Here is a 17,255-nt window from a genome sequence, read left to right on the forward strand (position 1 = left end):
ATATTTTCTTTCAACATCTACTTGTATGTCATCTTGGCTCTGGAGCTGCTGCTAGAAATGGGAATGCCAACTTGATGACTCTCGGGAATTTCTCCAGTAGAACTTTTCAACGCAATCCATCAGAACGGACAATACATTTATTGATTTATTGGTGAAATCATATCAGAGGGCATGAATAGGAGTAAACAACACTAGGCCTGTGTGACTAAAGCCATTTGACCCAAGGCTTCGGATTGGGGTATTTCAAGGATTTTTTTTTTTTTAATTGTATGGCGTGGCCATCTGAATTTTAAAAATAGAATATTCTACAGTAGATCATTTGTGGTATCTTTGGTACTCAACTCAGAAAAAATGCAGATTGATGGCATCTGGAAAATTGTTGTAAAATGTTAAATGAGAGATAACTAGAGGCTAAGAAGAGTGAATTTTATGGGACGTGAAGCTTTTAAAGAGTCAGTGCTGCTTTTGAGTTGTTTGCACAAAACTGTGACATCTTAGGAAGGGCGAGGGGAATTGTACCATAAAACCATGTTGATCAGGAAGATACACCGTGTGATCCTAATTCAACAGGAAAGCATAAAGACACAATAAAGATAGACGGCATTAACCTCACTTGAGAAAAAGCACTAGAGGTTATGAATAAATATTTCTTTACACAGTATTCTACTAAGAGGATGTAGCAAAAATGCCTTCATATTTTGCTGAAGTGATTCACGTATGTGACATTCCGTTAGTTAGAATCTAGTTTGCTGCAAACAACAAAAGACTCAAATATGTAAGGCTTTATTTCTTGCTAAAGATATTTTGGGTATATTAAGTCCAGGGCTGGTATGGCAGTTCCGTAAATGACAGGGACTCTTTCTGCCTTGTCTCTCTGTAGCTCTAGGCTGTGGCCCTTACTGATACAGTCTAAGGGGGCTGTTGGAGCGTCAGGGATGTTTTTCTTGTTCCAGAAAGCAGGCAGGAGAAAAGAGAAGGAGGTGGAGCCTTCCCTCTCTGTAAGGATCCTTCCAGGAAGTTTCATGGCCATTTCAGTTTCTGTCCCATTCACCTGAACTTAGTGGCTGGGGCCTACCAAATTGCAATGGAAGCTGGAAATGTAGTCTTTATCTTTTTTTTTTTTTTTAAGATTTTATTTTTTTATTTGACAGAGAGAGAGAGAGAGAGAGAGATCACAAGTAGGCAGAGAGGCAGGCAGGGGTGGGGGTGGTGGGGGGTGGCAAGCAGGTTCCCCACTGAGTGGAGACCCCTCCCATGTGGGGCTCCATCCCAGGACCCTGAGACCATGACCTGAGCCGAAGGCAGAGGCCTCAACCCACTGAGCCACCCAGGTGCCCCTGGAAATGTAGTCTTTATCTTACACAGTCACTTTCTCAACTGAAAATTAGGGATTTTATAACCAAGAAAGAAGGGGAAAACACATAAGGCTATAGTTTTGGAATGTTGGTGAGGTCCGGAGCCAAAGACCAAGAAAGAATTCTAGAGACCTGTTTGGTGCAACAAGGCGATTTTATTAAAGCCTGGGGGTGGCCCTGTGGGCAGAAAGAGCTGCTGCACTGGGGTTTTGAGGAATGGCTGATGATATACTTGGGAGTTGGGGGACTTTAAGGACAAGGGGAGGTGTCTGAAAGGACTTTCATATGCTAAAGAAGACGGCAGGATATTGGAGGCTTGTTTTTCCTTCTAGTAGTAAGGCATTAACCTTAAGACAGTTGGGAGCTTCCTGAAGGAATGTTATGCTCTGCCTGTCTCAGATCCTTGTCCTAGGGCTGCAGGTCATAAAGAAATTTAATTTTGTTCACGTTCCCTTCTGCCTCAGTTTCCCACATCACTCATGGAAGAGAGGGTGATGTTAGGGTGAGTTATGGGTCTCTGAAGTTTGGCTATTGATAAGAATGCTTTTTCCTGGGGCACCTGGGGGGCTCAGGGGTTAAAGCCTCTGCCTTTCGCTCAGGTCATGATCTCAGGGTCCTGGGATGGAGCCCTGTGTCGGGCTCTCTGCTCAGCGGGGAGCCTGCTTCCCTCTTACTCTCTGCCTGCCTCTCTGCCTACTTGTGATCTTTGTCTGTCAAATAAATAAATTTTTTAAAACATTTAAAAAAGAAGAATGCTTTTTTCTTGTAAATCACTAAGATCTTGGTAACTGATGGAGACCATGTCCTTGCAGGACTGTGATCTCTGTCAGTTAACCGTCTGTTTTTCCTTTCCCTTGCCGGGACTGCTTGAGGAATGTCACACATGTCCCATCTGGGACCTGGGGGCGGTGTGGGGGGGTGGGGGGCAGTTTGCTTTGTCCTCAGCTTGCTTTCTGCTTCCTCATCAGACAATGTGTTACAACTACAGGTTTGTGCTACTGAATTTAATTATCAGTTCTTTCATTTGTTCATTCGTACATGATTCATTCTTATATTATGTGCCAAGTAGTTTGTGAGGTACTGGTGTGCCCAAGTTTGTGCTTCTAGAGAATTCTACTTTGTTCCCTTCAGATTTCAGGACATTGAACCAGAGTCCCCATAAATGCCCCTGGAAATCTATTTTTTATTTACCCAATCTTGATGTATTGATTTGCCAAGAGCAAGACTCTGTTCTGGAGTCCCCCATGTGGCTCTGATTCATTGTTAGGTATGCCTGGTGCTTTCAGTGGCCTCTCAGAGGGCCCTTTGGTCCTTCCCTTCCTTGAGGTTGGTGCCCATTTTATGTAGGTCGAGAGTGTCAGCTAATAAGCTGGGGGTTGTTTAACCAAGAGTAATATCACATAACTGCAATGCATGGAAGGGAGTAAAATTTAGGCAGGGATCTGAATAGTAGCATGGTTTAATATGAGTTTCTTAGAATCGATTTTGAGTAAGTGGTAAAAATCCATCGTTTAAAGCTTCTAAGATTTTCTAGGACAACATAGCATGTTTAATCAACAAACTGTAGTTGAATATCCCCTCGGTTCCACGGCTTTGCTAAGGGCTAAGCGTCCAAAGGTACGTAAGGTGTGGTTTCCATCCTCTTAGAGTTCCAGGGCACTGGTACTGCTTCCCGGGGTGGGGAACTGTATGAAAACCAGTGGGGGAGCTCCTGTCACTCTGTGCCCTCCACCCTGCGTGTCAGTGACAGACATGAAAACAGAACTGTACAATATTTAGTAAGAACAAGGTAGGGAGCACTCAACCCTCAACCCTGCGTCTCTAGGGGCGCGGGGAGGTGCCCACAGAGGCACCCAGAAGAGCAGCTTTTGAACTGACTTTTTTTTTAATTTTTAAAAAAATTATTATTATTTTTTGAACCGACTTTTGAAGGATGAATGAGAATCTTCTAGGAGAAGGCATTGTGGAAAGGGTCGAGGGAAAGGAAATAGGACCTGCAGAAACAACATTCCATATCACGGAATGGGGGACCGCGCCAAAGGAGAGCAGAGACTGGTCAAAATGGAGTGAAACCAGGACAGAGCAGGGCGAACACCAACACTTCACAGGGGGATGGAGAGAAGGGGCAGAGGGAACCAATAAAGCGGACCAGTTTTTAAAAATCACGAGGGACACCGGGGGAGAGGTGATCCTTGCGCAGGGACTGTGCTAATCTTCTCTGTATCGTTCCAGTTTTAGTATATGTGCTACTGAGGCAAGCACTGGGAGAGAGGTGATCCTGCAAGTCAAGGGGAGAGAATGTGTTTGAAAGAAGGGACAGATAGCAGCAACAGATACTTCAGATGAGGTTAAAAGTCTTAGATCATGAGGAAAAATACAAAGGCTTAGGTAATGAGGAAGAAGCCACAGGTTGGCAGTTGGGACAACGTCAGTGACCTCAGCCATGGGGTTTTGGGACTGGTGGGGCAGGAACCAGACTGAGGCAGGAAGAAGCAAGTGTTGGGTTGGCAGCGACGGGGAGGAGCCAGGGAGCACAGGGCAGAGGGCAGCCTGTGGGGAAGGCGGAAGGGGAGCCTGTGGGGACTGGAGGGTGAGTGACGGTGCAGGCCCGTGAGCCTGAAGAGGGCCAGCGGGGACACCCAGACTCTGTCTGCGGATCCTTGATATGAGGAAGTTGAGAAAGACGATGTCTGGTGGCCTTGGCTGTCCCTGTCAGGGAGGGGGTGAGGCCACTGGCTAGAATGAGACAGTTGCCTGTGCAGGGAGCGAGAAGAGCCTGAACGGCCATCTCCCGCCATCTTGGGAAGACATCTCATACCACCTTCTGTCCCACGGCCTGCCCCAAAGAGCTTCCTTCAGGACCCAAAATAAGTATTTTAAATAAAAGACACACGTTTTAAAATGTCTTTGTGTTGGGGCGCCTGGGTGGCTCAGATGGTTAAGCATCTGCCTTCGGCTCAGGTCATGATCCCAGGGTCCTGGGATTGAACCCCATGTCAGTCTCCCTGTTCGGCAAGGTGTCTGCTTCTGCCTGCAGCTCTACCTGCTTGTACACTCTCCTCTCTCTCTGTTAAATTAAGAAATTAAATTAAAAATTTAAAAAAATGGGCGCCTGGGTGGCTCAGTGGGTTAAAGCCTCTGCCTTCGGCTCAGGTCATGATCTCAGGGTCCTAGGATCGAGCCCCCCATCGGGGTCTCTGCCCAGCAGGAAGCCTGCTTCCTCCTCCTCTCTCTCCACCTGCATCTCTGCCTATTTGTGATCTCTCTCTGTCAAATAAATAAATAAAATCTTTAAAAATATATATAAATAAATAAATAAAAATAAAAAAAAATGTCTTTGTGTTTTCCACATTGCCTCAGCCTCCAGTGAGAAGGACAACGCCCAGCCCTTCGTGGTCTTGCCCAAGGAATTCCCGGTGTACCTGTGGCAGCCGTTCCTCAGACACGGCTACTTCTGCTTCCACGAGGCCGTGGACCAGAAGAAGTTCAGCGCTGTCCTCAGTGACTGCATCAGACATCTGAATCACGGTAGGACACGGTGCCCTCCCATCCCCCACGGGGCTGCTTTGGCTCAGGGGGCCTGGTCAGTCGCCTCAAGGACAGTTCCTAGAGAGTGCTGCCCCCCGGAAGGAGGGGAAGTCGAGTGAAGCCGGAGTCTGTACATGGGAGCACGGTCACTTTGCTGGTTGGTTAGTTAGCTCTGGGAAGCCTCCATGAAACAGAATGTGGGGCATTACCCCATGGCACGTGTGAGCCACACTCGTGCATATGATTTTGTGTATAATTCATCCTCTTCCTTTTTCTTCATGTTCCTCACTGAAATGACAGCAAGAATGTGCCAGCTGTCCCTGGAGAATTTAGTCCTTACGGCATTTCTTGTTTTTTTCCTTATCTTTATTTCTAAATAACCTGTGCAAAACTTTATGGTACCTGCAATCACGGGGCGAACGTCTTGAACACTGATTTTTGGGGGACTCCCCCCTCGGATATCTAATTCACTGGCTTTCTGGTGGAGCCCCGGTTTTGCTTTTCTAGCAAGCTGCCCGAGTGATGCAGAGCTTGCTGGTCCCGGGCCACACCTGGAGTGATGTTGCTTCACTTGGCCTCTAGGCACGGACTTAAGTACCATCACATCTATAACGGAAAAGACTTTTCCTTGCAATATGGGATGTTTTGATGCATTGTTGGGAATGCTGGTTTTTCTGGAATCCACAAAGTCTTCGGTTACAGATGATTAAGCTCTTTGTTCTTTGGCAGCTGGAAAGGCAGTCGTTAGATATCACTGAAGGCTTACTCTGTGCCAGCCTCGGTGGGTACTAGGAACAGAGGAATGAACCAGGCAAAATCCCTGTCTCTGGGTCTGTATTCAAATAGGCACGAGGGACAACACAAGATAACCTGATAGTTCTCAAACGTAATGTGTCTTGGGGTAACTCAAAGCGACTGTGTGGTGAAGAATGGAGTTCAGGGGCACCTAGGTGGCCCAGTGGGTTAAAGCCTCTGCCTTCGGCTCAGGTCATGATCTCAGGGTCCTGGGATTGAGGCCCGCATCGGGCTCTCTGCTCACTGGGGAGCCTGCTTCCCTTCCTCTCTTTCTGCCTACTTGTGATCTCTGTCTGTCAAATAAATAAATAAAAATCTAAAAAAAAAAAAATGGAGTTCAGTATTTTAGGTTTGTCAGAGGAGACCTCTTTGAACAGGTGACGTGTGAGGTGAGTCACCTTCCCCATCGGTGCCCTTTTTTTTTTCCCAATAAGGCTAATGTCATTGTATCTTTAAAGTTCTGAGGTTTCCCTGAGGTTGTCAGTCCCAAAGAGCAGGAGTCACTGAATGATGTGTGTTGGTCTGTTCTTGATTTCAACTTGTGTATTGATAGGAAGCTAATCGGAAAATATACCGTCACTCTATTTTGCTATAGCAACTCTGAGTAACGTGGGTCATACTATTGGCTCATAACTAGTCAGGGACTTTATAAAAACGACACCCTTATTAATATCTTGCCTTGTGGTTTGGATGTTCCAGAGACAAAGAATTGCCCAGCATTGTCTGTTCCGTCTAGCTCACTTTTCAACACACTTACACCTCTGTGTGCAGGGCCTGGGTCTAGTATGAACATGCCGTTGGCACTAAACACAAGAACCATGAAGTTTCCCTAAGCGGAGAATGTTCTCTGCCTAGCCAGATGGGACTTGCTTCATTCCCCTTCCATGTACATAATAGGAAATTCCCTGAGGAATTTCTGGATGTTACGTAGCCTGCATTCAGATTCCATTTATGGAAGATTTCAGTCCATTCAAAATCTCACTCCGCTCTCCAGTGTTATCAAAAGCACCAAGATAATGAGGTCTGGTCATGTTGCTTTCATTTTCCGTCACATTCCTCTGTCCAGAAACCACTTTTCCTCACCGTGGCTTTATGCCGACTTGATGGGATATGGCATAACTTCCAGTAGCTCTAGGCAGAGCCAGAGACCATCAAAACATTGTAAAGAACAGTCCTTAGTCCTTCCCTTCCCGCCTGTCTTTCTGAGTGTGTGTGTGTGTTTCAAAGATTTAATTTATTTATTTGACAGACAGAGATCACAAGTAGGCAGAAAGGCAGGGAGAGAGAGAGGAAGGGAAGCAGGCTCCCCGCTGAGCAGAGAGCCCGATGCGGGGCTCGATCCCAGGACCCTGGGATCATGACCTGAGTCAAAGGACCCACTGAGCCACCCAGGTGCCCCTCTTTCTGTGTTTTTGACTGCACAATGCACTACTCCCCCATCTCCCCCCAATCCCTAGTCGTCACTGACTCACTTCTGTTGTTTCTATCTCTAATCGGTATTCATTGTATGATCTTGAGTAAACCCATAAGCGAACCATGATTATTTTTTTCCATAATTACCAGAAGAGTCTAGAACCTGATGTAAAATTAGTGTCGGCCCACTCTTGCGGATTAACTGGCCCTCAAGCCACACCACACTTCTGTTGAGAACCAGCATATTCCAGCAGCTGATGCCGGGTCGCTGCGGATCGTGTCTGCTCACAAGGCCTTGGGGCTCTTCTGGTCTATTCAGGTTTACTGAGATGTAATTGTATCAGTTGAAGCTGTGTCGCATGCTAATTTGATGTATGTATATATAGCATACAATGTTCACCACAATAAGTTTAGTTACTGTCCATCACCTGGCAGAATTACAGTATTTTTTTCCCTTGATGAGAACCTTCAAGATTGATTCTCTTAGTGACTTGCAAATATGCAATACAGTATTGTTAACCGTATTGACCATGTTGTACATGACGTCCCAGAATTTATTTATTTTATGACTGGAAGCTTATACCTTTGACCACCTTCACCCCACATCCCCGCTCCCCACCTCCTGCCTCTGGCAGCCACCAATCGGATCCCTGTTTCTATGACTTGGAGGTTTTTAGGTTTTTGGGTTTTGTTTTGTTTTTTTTTTTTTTTTTTGGATTCCAAATGTAAGTGAGATCATACAGTATTTGTCTTTCTCTGGCATGTTTTACTTAACGTGAGGCCCCCCAAGGAATCTTTGAGGGAAGATCATTTCCTTGCCTTTGTGGTAAGTTCCACCAAGGATGTCTGTCACTGGGGGTTCCTAGGAGACCTCTCTTCGTGCTCAAATCTCGCCATAACCCGGCCCACTTGCCCAGAACTTCTGGGTTCAAATTGGTGCAGGTACAGGTATGCTGGTCCATTCATTCTGAATCCAGAACCACGTCTATTCCTCCTTACTGGGTGCCTGTGTTTCCTATTTAACCCCAACAAAGGGCCTGATTGCACTCTGGTCTTGGACTATAAGGCTATGTCCTAGGGCAGGTTAAGGCAAGTGGAGAGCTCTCTGCTCCTTCTTTCTTCAAGAGAGGGAGCTGGTTCTGGGCACCTCAAAGATTACTTACACTCCTAAGGTACATAAAGGTGTGTGTGTGTGTGTTGCTTTGTTTTGTTTTTGGCACCTCTTCTTTGAGCGGGCATAAAAAAATTCCACAATTATTCTTTAGTAGAACATCTTACTCCAAAACACTGGACTAAATGTCAAGCCCATTACACGATATGTGCCGGCAGCAACTGCTGTCCTCTGTTCTTTTGGAATCACACAACAATCCCTTGTCCCCAGTGAGGCAAGGCCAGGGTTCTAAATGTCCAGTGCTGTAAAATGGGAGTTATATAATGCCAAGGTATTTCAAGATAGTCCTGTTGTCCAAAACTCATTCTTGTTCCTTAGAATTTTAGTTTGCAAAATCTGGTCATTGTAGTCACAGTGAAAGGATAGCTGAAACTCTTAACAAATACAGAGTTGTACATAGGGAACATGGAAGAATGATCGTTATCGACAGGAGTCTGTCTTTTCAGCTCAGGGTAATCATTCCTTGGCATAGGAATTTGCAGGATGGGGAGAAAGGGTTTCTGGCAGGAAGAATAGGATATGTGGGGGCCAGGAAGAGAGTCAGAGCTTTGGACCATTAGGGAAACTGAAAGAATTTTGTGTGGCTGGTGCTCAGAGAGGAGAGAGGAGCCAAGTGGGGATGGAGAGATGGGCAGGATCCAGGCTCTAACGGGCTTTGCAATGGATATTAAGGGATTTGCACTTTATTCTAACAGCGACAGGAAACTATTAAAAGGTTTTAAGCAGATAAGTGACTCAGTCCTATATTTGTTTTAGAAAGGTCACACTGGCTGCTGGGTGGGCAGGGGATGGGAGAGTAACATGTTTGGATGTCAGGAGGCCACTTGGGAAGCCGTGGCAGGCACCACGAGGTGGGAGCCTGCACCAGAGAGCGGATAATGGAGATGGTGAGAGGTGGCTGGATAAGAGACATATCCAGGAAGTAGAATGAACAGAACTCGAGGTTAGGTAGTGTGGAGAGTGAGGCAACAGGAGGATTCCCGGCTGCTGCCATTGTCTGAGCGTGTTGAGGAGCAGGTGCCAAGACAACGGGTCAGTGTCGTAGATGTTGAGTTGGAGAAGTCCATGAACACCCAGGGGAGGAAGCCTCATAGACAGACGTCGAGGCCAGGGCTGGAGACAGGAGGACCCTCTGGAGGGGAGACCCAAAGGGGAAGTGAGCAGCCTGGAGCCGTCATTAAGCTGTGGCTGGCTTCGTAGGAAGGCTGGAAGGCTGTCGTTTGCAAGCCCTTCAAAGGCAAATTGTCTTTTTTCCTATGGATCCCCATTCCCAGCAGTTGTCCAAGGGCCTGGGGCCAGGTAAAGGCTCTATAAATCTCTCTATCCTCCATCCTTGGGTCGTTACAAATACACTCATGTGTGAAAAAGCTCAGAACACGTATGTTGGTGCAGCTTAAAGATGTTTGTATATAAAACCTGCAAACATCGAAGGAAAATGGGTCGGCGCTTTTACGTTAGGTAAGAGCTGACTTGTTCACTCACTGCACACTGTGATTTTACTACTGGACCTTGAGGCAGCGTGCTCCTCGGGAATATAAAACCTTGGTGAAATTCAGTGACGGCTAGGCTCTCTGACTCACCCTTTTCGTACAGGTACTTCTTTCATAGCCGGTGTCTCTTCTGTGTTTTCTTTCAAGTTCTCTGTTACCAACCTGCTTCGGGACTCATATAAAAAAACATTCCCAGAGGCTTTTCGTTGATGTTATTTCTTCCAATTACTGCCACCTCCTTCTGCACGTAACAGATAAATCATCCGCAAGCAGAGTTTTTTATTAAAATCCTTCAGTGGGGGGCGCCTGGGTGGCTCAGTGGGTTAAAGCCTCTGCCTTCGGCTCAGTTCATGATCCCAGGGTCCTGGGATTGAGCCCCGCATCGGGCTCTCTGCTCGGCAGGGTGCCTGCTTCCCCCCCTCTCTCTCTGCCTGCCTCTCTGCCTGCTTGTGATCTCTCTGTCAAATAAATAAATAAAATCTTTAAAAAAATAAAATAAAATAAAATCCTTCAGTGGCACCGCTGTCATCACAAAGATGAAACATCTCATTCCAAGGAGACTGGCAGTGCCTGATTTGCTGTGTTCTCAAGCACCAGCCTCCTTTCTCCCCATCTTGCTGTCTTACACCTCCTGCCTTCTTTGAATAGGAGTGTTTTCACCTATTCAAATTCTCTCTTGCTCCTTTAAGAACCAGCTTCAGTCTGGCCCCTGCCGAGAAGACCCCAGGGTTAACCTCCCGAGCACCTGTTACCTGTCCCACTGATTGGAAACTCTCCACAGTCTGCCTTACATTATTCATTTTCATGTCTACCCCATCCGATTTCTCTTCCTTTATTTCAAGTCCCTCAAGGGAAATCATACGTCACACTTTGTGTCCCCCTGTAGCGCTCAGACAAGTCTCTTGTGTTTCATAAAATGGCTCAAGGACCTCCGTGAATTCGTAACTTAACTGCTAAAGGAAAGCTATTTCAGAATTGGAAGTGCAGTTTGAGAGACGACGATTGTTTAAGTGTGGCCTGGCCTACTTCATAAACACACTGGCATGAATGAGTAAGGAGATTTGTCAAGACAGAGCCTAAAGGATTTGAGGAACAAAAGTGTCGGAAGAAGGTGGAGTGCCGGCCACGTTGTGTTGGACGGGCCTGTGCTACCCTGAAGGACAGCCAGGACTGCCACTGAGCAAATGCCATATCCCCATCATCACGAACACTAGGGAGAGGGACAGTAAAATATCTGGGAGGCATGAGGACACCTGGGTCAAAAAGGTAGAACAAAAGGAGAGCCCAGAGGATGCTGGAGAGAAAAAAAAAATTACGTAAAGGCGCTCTGCAGACCTCCGTTTCGAGTTGGGCTGCTCAGTCACTTACGACAATGATGGCATCCAAGGGCGCCCGTGATGGAGTGAGTCAAGCTTAATGTGAAGCTGTCACAGTGATTAAACTTTAGAATTGGCTGCTGTCAGGGCTGTATGCTTTGAGCTCTTCTCCCAGAAATCCCACGTCAAATCAAACGCCTTCATTAGATTTGGTTTTGACACTTACACATTTTAGGTGTTCAATAAATGCTGCCAAATTAAACTGAATTTTAAAACAGAAAAGGATCTTCTGATTCAAGCAGCTACAGCAAACCTTTTATGGTGTGTGTATCTTTGAACGTGATGTGTTATGCTCTCCGGTGCTCACCGGTAGATCTCAGATCTGTTTTCACTACCTTTTACTTGGAGCCGTATCTCCTCAGCCCATCATCACCTGTGAAACACGTTCACGACTTGAAGGACTCGGTGTTCTGATGTGAGGATCAATCCAGTTTAACTGGAAATATACAATGTGTTTTATGTTATTATAACGGAAACACAGACTTATGAATTTGTGGCACGTGCTTATATTTATAGACACACCAGTCTATGAGTCAGAAAATTCTAACTATGCTTGGGCTCTTTTGGATGCTTTATTACAAAAGAATGTTCCACTAGACATACATAAATAAAAGTACAGTTTCTATAAACATCTCTTGGCATGCTTTTACTTCTAAAAGGCATTCTGCAACCTACCTTTGTTGCAATGCTCGAAAACCTCCATGCACTGTAAGGAAAAATGCTTGCCAAATTCTTGTTTAATCAGTCACGAGATACCAGTTTCCAGTTTTCATAGGACTGTCCCAAACAAAATTCTTTACAAAATTGTGTCTGCTTGGAGACTACATTCTCCTTGATTTTTAGTGTGTGCTCTTTGCCTCACACAGTTAATGCTCTACAAGTTGTAAACATTTCTCTCTGTCCCTCTGTGAATATGCCTTTTTCTCTTAAGGAGTTATCTCTTCCCCCTTTCTGATCTTTGCTTACTGTTCATAAAAAGTTAACTTTGGAAGGGACCATTAGTGGTCACCTGTTCCAACCTCTCAGGGTTCATTTATGATAAAGGCTCAAATAGTAACTCACGTGCCCAAGGTCATAGCTGGCTAGCAGTAGAGGACTAGTTGTCCTGACACCTAGTCCTTGTAATTTGTCATCTGTCAGCATTACTTTTTAGAAGACTCATCTCTTGGTCACTTAAAACACAATACTATTAAGTCAGACTACTTTTATGATACATTTGCATGACCCAAAGTGAAGAAAACTCAGTGCTCTTCACTGAAGGTCATCTGAGACCTGGATTATGTCTGGTTTCTTGATAAGCTATACTATCTTGAATTTAGCTTGGCATTTTGCCCACCTGCTAAACATGACTGTATCTTTTAGTCTAGCTACGCTCTGAAGATAAAATATTTGGTAATGTAGCTTGTTTACGGTAAAATGAAAGCTGCATATGGTTTAAATACAGTTGAAATAAAAACTGATTTGTAAAGGAAAATTATGCTGCTTGTGAGGACTTGCGATGGAATAGTCTAAAAATAATAGATCTAAAATTAGCCAGACGGAGAAAGACAAATACCACATGGCATCACTTACATGTGAAATCTGGGAAAAAAAAAAAAAAAAAAAAAAAAAAAAGGTCAAACTCACAGGAACAGTAGAAGAGTAGTTGCCAGGGCTGGGGACCAGGGAAATAGGGAGAAGTTGGTAGAAGTGTACAGACTTTCAGCTGTCAGATGAATAAGGTCTGAGGCTCTAATGTAAAACATGGTGACTATGGTTGACAGCACTGTATCGTATCATTGAAATTTACTAAAGAAAGTAGAATTTTAAGTGTTCTAATCTACCCCTGCCTACCAAAGAGAAATACATGAAGTGAGAGATGTGTTAATTAACTAGATGGGGGAATCTTTTCATTGTGTATGTAATCATTACTTATATATGATTTCATTATAAATATATGATCACCAAGATGTACGTTTTACATGTCTTATAATTTTTTATGTCAGTTGTACCTGAAGAAAGCTGAAGTGAAGAGCCAAAGTAATAGATCTAAACAGGTTTTATTCGTATTATTTATACTTACTTAAGTATAAATTAAATAATTAAATTTAATTTTAATGATAATTTTAATAATTAATAATATTTAAAATGATTTAATAATTAATTAAATAATTAAATGATTAAATGATTAAATTACTCAACACTCTCAAAATGGTCTAAGAGTTGATACTGAAAGAATGAGTCTACATCAGAGACTAGAATCAATAGAAGTTTTCTCTCAGTCATTCAGCATTTACCACCACAGAGTACCTACAAATGTAGCCTTCTGTTCACTTGTTGCCTAAAGCTTTGTGGCCATGAAACTACTGTTGAATACTTCTTTTGGGCCTGTCCAGCACATGTTATCACTTCAGTGAAACCACTGATCCTTGCCCCCCAGCCCCTTCCTACTTCCAGTGAACCAAGTAGTTACTTAGGGATAGAGGTCTAAAAGTTAGGTTCTTGTGGTAGTTAATGGTGACAACTTGGAACAATAATAAAAAAGATTGAACAAGCAGAGAGTTGAAATCAATTCAAGCCAAGTTTTTGTCTGTGTTATTTTGATTCGGTAAATTCCAAAATTACCAGACAGTTTTTGATGTTATTATGACCGACTTTGACGACAGCTTGACTAACTTTCATGGTTTTTGTTTGTGTGTTTGTTTTCTTAGTTGTGGATGGAATATGGCAAGGTTGAAATGATACAATAAATGAGATGGCTGCTTTAATATGTGATTGTGTAGTCAATGTTATGAAAGAACTCCATTGGACATATGTTCCTAGATTTCTTTTAAAAAATCAACATTCAGGAGGGCTTGGGAAAAAGGCTCACCTCTTATCATGGAATGGGGAGCCTCCACCCTCCTTCCCACACTGTGAACAAATTTAGAACATATAAGATGTAAGAGAACCATGCTGGGAGCTGTCTGTTGTTCATTCCATTCCTTGTTTTGAGTTTTTAAAAATTAAATACCGAGTAGCTATAAAAGAATGCTTATGAAGTATGTAGAAGTTTTAAAGTACGTTACTATCACCAAGTTATTTCTTATGTGTCCGTCTCTCATTCTATTGCCTTCCTTTTCCTTTGAGAGAACACCACCCGGATTTTGTACTTTGCTTTTCTTCATAGCTTTATCATGAGTGTTTGATCACTCTGCATCCTGTCTTTCATGACCTCCCTTTGTAATGTTTTACTCCAATGATTCACCACTGTTATTGCTTGTGGCTGTATGTCATTGAATTTCATTGAGTTGCAGAGTATATATTCCATTATATTAATAGACCCTAATTTCCAATATCCATTTTACTATTGATAGGCATTTGGGTTGGTTCCATTATTTTTTCCAGACAGTGTGGCTGTGAACACTTTCTGTTTGTTGCTGGTTTAAAGAAATGTAACTCTGATTTGGTTTGCTAATATCTCAGGGAATGTTCACATCCATGTTGAGTTCATTTGGCTTGTAATTTTGCAATGACAGTTTTAAGTTTTGCCATCAAGGTTGTTCTTGTCTCATGAAATGAATGACGATGGAGTTTTTCCCCCCTCCTCTTTTTCCTTTTCTATAATGTGGAATAGTTTGTGTAACACTGGAACTACTTGTTTTTTTGATATTTGATGGAGTTTGCCTATAAACACACCTTAGCTTGGTACTCTTTTCTTTTCTTTTTTTTTTTTTTTTGCTTGGTACTCTTTTTGAGGGAGAGTTTTAAATTACCGACTTAGATTTTTAAAGATTTTATTTATTTATTTGACACAGAGAGAGAGATCACAAGTAGGCAGAGAGGCAGGCAGAGAGAAAGGGGAAGCAGGCTCCCCGTGGAGCAGAGAGCCCGATGAGGGGCTTGATCCCAGGACTCTGAGACCATGACCTGAGCCGAAGGTAGAGGCTTAACCCACTGAGCCACCCAGAAACCCCAAATTACTGACTTATATTTTTAAACTGTTACAGGATTATTCAGTTTTTATCCATTTCATTTATGTTCTAAAATTCAGTGGCATACAGTTATGCATAATATCCTCTTATTAAGAATATATTCATGATTCCCCCTATATTCTCTGTGGGGTGTGTATTTGTTCCTTTTTTGTTTCTAATACTCTTATTCTTTATCTCCTCTCTTTTTTTCCTTGGTCAATTTCACTGGAAGTTTGTCCATGTTGTCAACTTTTTCAAAAAACCAAACTTGGATTTGGCAGACTATTGTGTATTTGTTTTCTATTATGTGAATTTCTGATGTTATCTTTTTAATTGCCTTAATTCTGTTTCCTCGGGCCTTATTTTGCTGGTTTGTTTTTTCTTCTCCCTCATCTTTTTAGATAGATACTTAGCTCACTGTGATTGTTTCAAAATCTTTGCAAATTCTTTGACACTTTTTCCTTCAAAAAAATGAAATCCAATTTTCCTCCTCTTAAATATGGGCCAGAGTTGGTGACTCACTTCTTACAAATAGAGGGTGGCAGAAGAAATACGTTGAGTTTCAAGAATAGGTCACAAAAAGAATAGTTTCTGCCTGGCTTTTTCTCTTTTGGATCACTCACTTGGGAGGAGCTAGACACCATGTAGTGGGAACACACAGCAGCCTTTTGTGGAGGGCCATGTGGAGAGAAACTGAGGTTGCTTGCCAACAGCCAACACCAACATGCCAACCATATGGATGCTTCTGTTGTAGTGAAGCCTTCAGATGATTGTAGTTTTGGCCAATGATGTGACTGCAACCCTCATGAAACACCTCAAGCCAGAACCACCCAGCCATAGGGCTTTTGAGTTCCTGACCCACAAAAAACTATGAAAAAGGATAAATATGTACCATGGTTGTAAGTCATTGGCTTTTGGAAATAATTTGTTACCATAGCAATAGAAAAACTAATATACTCACTAATCATCATCCTTTCTTCTCATCTGATATAAGCATAAATGCTTTATTTTTAAAATGATTTTACTTATTTACTTGTCAGAGAGAGCACAAGCAGGTGGAGCGGCAGGCAGAGGGAGAAGCAGGCTCCCTGCTGAGCAAGGAGCCTGATGTGGGACTCGATCCCAGGACCCCAAGATCATGACCTGAGCTGAAGGCAGTCTCTTAACCAACTGAGCCACCCAGGTGCCCCAGGCATTAATGCTTTAAATTTCCCTCTACATATTGTTTTAGCTTAATCCCACAAATTTGGATGGACAGTATTTTTCATGATTATTTTCGCAGTAATTTTCATTATCAGATTTAAATATTTTCTAATTTCCAGTATTATTTTTTCTTTATGAGTTACTCAGAACTGTGTTTCTTTATTTCCAAATACATATTGTGTATTTATTATTGTCTTCTAGCTTAACTGCCTTGTAGACAAAAAAACATGTTCTGTAGGATATCCTTTAAATGTGTTGCACTTTGCTTTATGGCCCTGTATGGGGTCTTCTTGTGGAGAGGACCGGCAGCCTAAAAGCTCCTTGGGTATTTGTATGTGTATGTGTCTATCAGGTGTGTCTTTGTGTCATTCCAGTCTGTTTTTATGTCTACCGATTGATTCTTACTATGCTAAATTTATCCCTTACCAAAGAGGGGTCTGTTAAAATCTGCCACGATGATGGTAGAATTTGTCATTTCTATTAATTATTGAATTATATTTTGTTACGTATCTTATAACATATCCATGTTTCTAGATGGATAATTGTTTAAAATTGTTTTATCTTCCTGTGAATTGAATCGTTTATCATTATGGAATGACCTGTTTTATCTCTATGAATGCTATTTGCCTTCAAGTCTGTTTTGTCTGATTTTAATGTAGCAACACTAATTTTCTTTTTTGGAGGCTTGCACAGATTATCCATTTAATAAAAACATCTGACAGTCTTTTAAATGGAGGATTTAGTTTGCTGACATCTACTATGATGACTCATTTTGGTTTTAAGCCTCTCCTGTTTTGTGTTTTCTGTATATTCCACCTTTTCTGTTTTGTTTTCTCTACATTCGTGCCTTCTTCCAGATTGATTATTACCACTGTGCACTAGAAATGTGTCTATCCTGTTTGTCTTGTTCGCCTGAATAACTTCTCAAAAATTAATCAACATCCTTCACTTTCTTTTTTTTTTTTAAGATTTTATTTATTTTATTTATTTGA

The 17,255-nt window shown here is 42.8% G+C and overlaps 1 protein-coding gene across 1 annotated transcript in view; it reads left to right on the forward strand.

Moving 5' to 3' along the window:
- NIBAN1 (niban apoptosis regulator 1) overlaps nt 1–17,255 on the forward strand; it is a 156,551-nt gene that overhangs the window by 75,109 nt on the left and 64,187 nt on the right. The window contains exon 5 of the mRNA XM_080824199.1: nt 4,716–4,883. Coding sequence (XP_080680325.1) covers nt 4,716–4,883 — 168 coding nt within the window. The remainder of the gene's footprint in view (nt 1–4,715; nt 4,884–17,255) is intronic.

Source organism: Martes martes, assembly GCF_963455335.1.
Source record: "Martes martes genome assembly, chromosome: 15".
Taxonomy (NCBI): domain Eukaryota; kingdom Metazoa; phylum Chordata; class Mammalia; order Carnivora; family Mustelidae; genus Martes; species Martes martes.